The sequence below is a fragment of the Onychomys torridus genome, chromosome 23, assembly GCF_903995425.1.
Source record: "Onychomys torridus chromosome 23, mOncTor1.1, whole genome shotgun sequence".
Taxonomy (NCBI): domain Eukaryota; kingdom Metazoa; phylum Chordata; class Mammalia; order Rodentia; family Cricetidae; genus Onychomys; species Onychomys torridus.
Window position 1 is genome coordinate 20,372,864 of NC_050465.1, and position 6,000 is coordinate 20,378,863.

At 38.9% G+C, this 6,000-nt stretch overlaps 1 protein-coding gene across 2 annotated transcripts in view; it reads right to left on the reverse strand.

The window, feature by feature from the left end:
- Positions 1-4,823, reverse strand: part of Tmem232 (transmembrane protein 232) — a 332,354-nt gene extending 327,531 nt beyond the window's left edge. For both annotated transcript variants that reach the window (XR_004943602.1, XM_036173475.1), the window contains exon 1: positions 4,586-4,823. Coding sequence is in view for 1 of the 2 variants with exons in the window: in XM_036173475.1 (XP_036029368.1) it covers positions 4,586-4,771 (186 nt within the window). In the remaining variant the exon portion in view is untranslated. The remainder of the gene's footprint in view (positions 1-4,585) is intronic.
- Between the last annotated feature and the right edge of the window lie 1,177 nt (positions 4,824-6,000).

Consider the following 6,000-nt stretch of genomic DNA (forward strand, 5'->3'; position numbering starts at 1 on the left):
ATTTCAAAGTTGGTTGATATTATGTGTTTTTGAAATAACTTTAAACCGTTTATGTCAAGATTGAAATGCTGCTTCAGCCAAAAGAAGAGCTTGAATAAATCATCTTCACCCTTTTCCAAATGGCCCACACTAGATTCTGTTCCACTCTGTATCTTCAGAGCAACATTGTTTTTCCAAATTGTAGACCATAGCCCTTAAATAACTCATAAAATGAATTGATGGAGTTTTATATAAAAATAAAACCCATGAGAAGAGAAAATATCATGATCTATTTCACAGTTCCCTTTATTTCAGTATATTGGAGTCTGTATATTATGTGTTTGTAGATCACAGGGTGGTATGTATTTCTTCCTATGGCTGTTAACCAAAACAGTTTGAAACACAGACTTGGGGGATGCTGGAAAATATTCTGATCTTCATAGTATGCTACACTGAGCCCCCATGCCCTCATATAAAAAAAAAAAAAAAGTCATCATGTCACACAGTAAACACTGCAACCTCCTATTTCTGTGACCCAATATATATATGGGCAGTTTTACACAAGCTACAGAAAGTAGAATATCTGCAAAAACAGTGAATACATGATATTTCATATAATAACATGAAAAAAACACGTAAATTTTAAAAGCAATAGACTGCATTCTGTGTAAGTTACTAAATTGCAGAGCCCTGTGAAAGAGCAGGAACAATTACCGCCAAGTCTACATGTGAGAGAAGTCCAACACTGGAACAGTGTTTGCAAAGTATTAACTGAGGTATAAGTTAAAATGCTCCAATATGCTTCACCCAGCACTATTAATGAAATAAGAAAACAAATACTATTACAGGGATGTGAAGCTAGGATGCTCTTTCCCCAAATTCACTCACTTTCAAGTAATCACTGAATCTCGGCCAGCTCTCTTAATTTTACCTTTATTATTAAAAATTAATTGGATGGAGAGTGATTGGTATTTAAAGATTTTTCTATAACTTGGGAACACCAACTTTTAGACTTACACATGAAAATAAAGGGTTTGCAGTGCATGCACAGGGGTCTCTTTGTGCAGTTGACTCTAAGAACGTGAAGTTCAAGGACAGGCAATGAAAAGCTACCGACCAAATAACACACAGCGGTATGTCCAATGGCGCTCTTACAGGTACAGGCTCCAGTAATTAAAGATGAAGGCTAAGCAGCTAGTCGGGGGAGAACTGCTTGGGATATTAGAAGGACTGCTGGTTATACTGGGAGGAATAATGAAGCATCTCATTTCATAGTCGATGTCATCTGACCCACAGGGTGTCCTTAGTTGTACTACGGCTCAGGAAAACAGTTTAAGACTTCATTTCCAAAGCTCTAAAGGCCATTTTTTAACTGAAGATCGCCCTTCCCCTGTCTCTCGGGATTCTGAGGACTCCTCTCCATATGCTACATTTTCGCTCTGTAGCCTGACAACTCAGGCTGTCTCCTACACAGACCTCTGCGTCTAAAGTGTCTTTTTCTTTCCCACCCTCTTCCTTAACCTTTACTTCTTCCTCACTTTTCTTTCTACCTGTTCTCCCATTTCCCTGACACCACTCTCTGACTGGGACATAAACACAACACAAGAATTATCTTGTTGTGTATTTTTGTATTTATGGAGAAGCACAAGACAAGACTTTTATTTGCAGCTCACATGTGTCAAACTGGTGTTTTTGGGTATATTATTCTCTATACTTTCAGAAGAATGCTTCAAAAACTAAGAGTCCACATTTAGAAAGTCGATAAAAGGAAAGACTGTGCACAAAATCTGGAGTTGGGGAAATGCTCAGGAATCAAGTATTAATTATTTAATTCAGGCCTTAATTGTTTCATTAAATGGGGAACAAAATGGCAATGACAGGGGTCAGGGGTGCTTTTGGCAATGCTGCTGCAGTAGCATCGAAGGCCAATTTAGGGAAAACTGCTGCTCTCCAACCAAAAGAATCTGCCTCTGAGTGGTGACTGACAGGCCATTGGCTTGTCCCTTAATAGGATAACCAGTCGTCTATCTGGTCAAGGAAAGGACAACCCCACAGGAAGGCAAGTTCACCATAAGCCATGCTGAAGGAATTGGAGGAATAATGAACCCTGTGGGATAATGTGTACGTCTGTTAATCCCAAAGATTCAAGGAGAAACACCACTGACCCAAACCATGATGGACAAAATAACTAAAGCAAGCTTTTTCTATTCGTGTACATGGGCTGCCTCCCCCTAAGGTGGGGTTCAAGAGGTCAGCATTGGAGGTGAGAAGGACAAGGTTTTTATAGCTCAGAGGTAGAGGGTTTCCAAATGGGGGGAAAAGGATGGCATGCAAAATAGGTGGAGTTACAAGAGTAGAACATAAGCATAACAAGTTAGTCATAATGACCTCCTAAGACAAAGACATGATTGCAAGGTAGTCTTAACAAGGTATTCCTAACAACAGGTAGTCATAGAAATCTTTTGAAACAAAGGTAAGGTTGTAAGATGGTTATAAACAACTTTTGAAACAAAGACCTGGTTGCTATTTCCTGGAACAGGCAGTACAGAACCAATGTAGTTAAGCTTACAGGCAGGGCATAGCTCAATCCTTGAGAAACAAAGGTTTAATTAGAAACAGGGACGAGCCTAGTTTGTCTTCACTATAAGATGGTTTTTAAGGCTAAGTTGGGGGCAGGCTGGTCATCAAGTTACAGGTGGGAAACATGGGAACCACATGCAGGCATGCTTGCCATGAAAGAGGTGGAATCGAGTAGACACAGACACTGTGGAAGCACAGAGCAAGACCACTGTCTCTGAGCTTCTCCAGCAACCTCACTCCATGTCTAGACTTGGATTTCTGCTAGAGAAAAAGTAATTATGTGATGCAGCTTCATCCCTGGATGTATTGCTTCCACATTAGATTTAATGCCAGGTCATTTAATTTTTTAAAAAAAAAAAATTCCTATAGTTTCTCATCTTCAGGTTGAGTAATTTGCACAGACAGGTTCTTGTAGCAGCTGTAAATGATCAGTGTGTGACTATGTAGTTTTCACAATGATAAATGCTTAAGTGTCATGTTGACTTATTTGTGTCTCACAGTATATGGGCTATAGTAACCTCCAATTTAAGAACAGGTTAAAAAAAAATTGTGTCACAGAGAGTTTAAATAACTTAGCATTTCAGCAGGGAAGGTTTTGAAAACCTAAGAGATATATTTGTCTAAAGTCCAATGAACTTTCAACCTGCTTAGTTCTCAGATCATTCATTTAAAATGATCTAACTCTTTATTGTTTGAGCCAATACAAACTAGCCAGTGGAGAAGCATGGCCTCTGTGCCTCAGCCCCATCCTGGCCTTTGTAGAATGCTCCTAATGAAACTAAAAGACTGTTGGAAACCTCCTTTCTGCTATTTTTTGACAGAAAATTTTATCGAAAGGTACTGTTGCTGGTGTATGCAAGAACACACTAAAGAAGCTGCCAAGATGGCCGCTCCATGACGAGCAAGAAGGTTTTAATTGTAGATAAGGCAGAGAGAACAACCAAAGACATGTGACAGAGTCCAGACCAGAGAGAGAACTTTCAGAAAGCTCCAAGACTGGGGCCATGAGGATAAAATATAACTATCTCCCCAAAACTCCCTAATGGTGGGTAGATCCAGGAATACTCCCTTATAACCAAAGCTGTAAAATACATAGTTTGCTCAGTCACTTTCACTTGTTTTACGGACATGCTACATGCACTGCAATCTTAAGAAAATCTTTCTAATCTTTCTTTCCTTTTTGGTAATAATAAAACCATATTTAAGCCTAATTTATTTGCAATAAAATCGCTAGTTATTTGTAAAATTATTTTTATAATAAATTTCCCATGTAAACTGTGGCTATTATGAATCCTGCAAGCATTTGATGAGGGGCTTTCCAAAGCTAGACCATATAATGATGGCTCCCTGCTGAGTTCCTCCGGAATGGCAGGCTGGGGAGGGGACCACTTACCTCAGATTGAAAGATTACGGTTTTTTCTCAGAAGTTGTAAATAAAGGACATAGCATTAAAATTCCCTAAAAGAAGGGACTAGAGAAAGAGTTTAGTGGTTAAGAGCATGTGTTGCTTGTGCAGAGGACTTGGGTTCAGTTCCCATCAGCTACATGGAAGCTCACAACTAGAGTCTACACACACACACACACACACACACACACACACATATACACATACACACATACACATACACACATACATACACACACACATACACACATATACACATACATACACACACACATACACACACACACACAAGCATGAGCACAATCAAAAGACCCATATATTTAAATAAAAGTAAATAACTTTTTTCTTTTTAACCCTAAAAAGTAAATCTACACACACTTAGAAGAACAAACAGTATGATGATTTTTAAATAATTACATTCTTACAATTTGTGAAATTCTATTTTCTCAAACTATTTCAACTTGGCTATGAAGCAGCAATCTACTAGTCACACGCAAAGACTGTGAAACTGTCCTAGTATACGCCAGTGCCCTGTCTGATCCTGAAGAAGCAAACACCACTGTCGTTTCCTGTCATTTCCATCTATAACAATTAAAACCCTTTCTAAAATTTAAAACATACCTTAAGCAGCTTTATTTCAACTGAATATAAAAATCCCTTCATGAATGCATCACAACACAATCGATATAAAACTGATTCCGCGAGAAAAAACAGGGCAGGAAGTTGATCACAATCAAAAGAAACGTGGTCCAAGGAGGCATGGAGCATATTTAAAGCTTCTGCAATGTCAACAACATGAAATGGCATCACTGAAAAATTGCCTTTTTATATATCGTACTTCCATCTTGCAGTTCACTATTTGTCCTTCAGATTCTGGGGTTCTGCTGTACCCATAAATGCTTTCCACCTTTCCTGGTGAGAGGCACCCCAAACCTCAGCCAGCCTAGTAACTGCTTCAATCAATAGAACCCGGAAGAAATGACAGTGGGTGATTTCCAAGGCCAAATTCCCAAAAGAAACACAGGCTCTGCCTAAAGCTCTACCCCTTGCCCCTCCCCTCCCTCTCACTTCGCCCTCTCCTTTTTCCCTTCTCCCAGACAGCAATGAGGCTGCTGGTTGGTGGTGTGCCACAAGACCTCCCTCCCACAAAATCTGTCTAGCATCCAATAGACGTGGGAGTGCCTGGATGCGGAGCCATAAAAACAAGTTAAGTGAGCTCTCAGCCAGCATTACAAATCCCAATTCACATGGGAAATATCCTCTGGCCTTAGCAGTTAACATCCTCAAACTCATTTTATAAGGCGTACACATAACATTTAGTTTAACGAGAGAAGGAATGTTATCCCCTTAAAAATAATGTTATTTAAATTCCTTTTCAGATTGGATAGAGGTTGCTTGAAAGGAGTCATGTAAGTGAGAAGTAATAAATGAAAAAAAAAAAGGTAGTGAGCAATGTGTCTCGCTTTAAAGCAGAAAGAAAAAAAGCCAAGCCAATGGCCATTTGATTAATTTTGTAAGTAAGAATATAAAGCGCAAAAACACCTTTATCTAGGTACCTGCCGTAGCTAGAATTATACATATTATATTTCAAAGACAGTATACAGTGGCTTTTAAACTAATTACCTATTTTGTAGAAGGATATAATGACTATACTGAGAAAAATCTTTTAAAAAACTCTTTTGTAATTAAAAAGTTTAATAGTCAGCCAGGCGGTGGTGGCTCACACCTTTAATCCCAGCACTTGGGGGGGGGGGGGAAGAGCCAGGTGGATCTCTGTGAGTTGGAGGCCAGCCTGGTCTACAGAGTGAGATCCAGGACAGGCACCAAAACTACACAGAGAAACCCTGTCTCAAAAAACAAAAAACAAACAAACAAACAAAAAAAGTTTAATAGTCAAAGTCCTAAGTTCAGAATTACAGAGGAAACATTCATAATTGAGACATCATGAGGTATTTTGATGGAGAATGGAGAATTTACAAAACTTACTTTAAGTTTACTAAAACTTTACTTTAAATTCTCAAATCATCTCTTTGCAA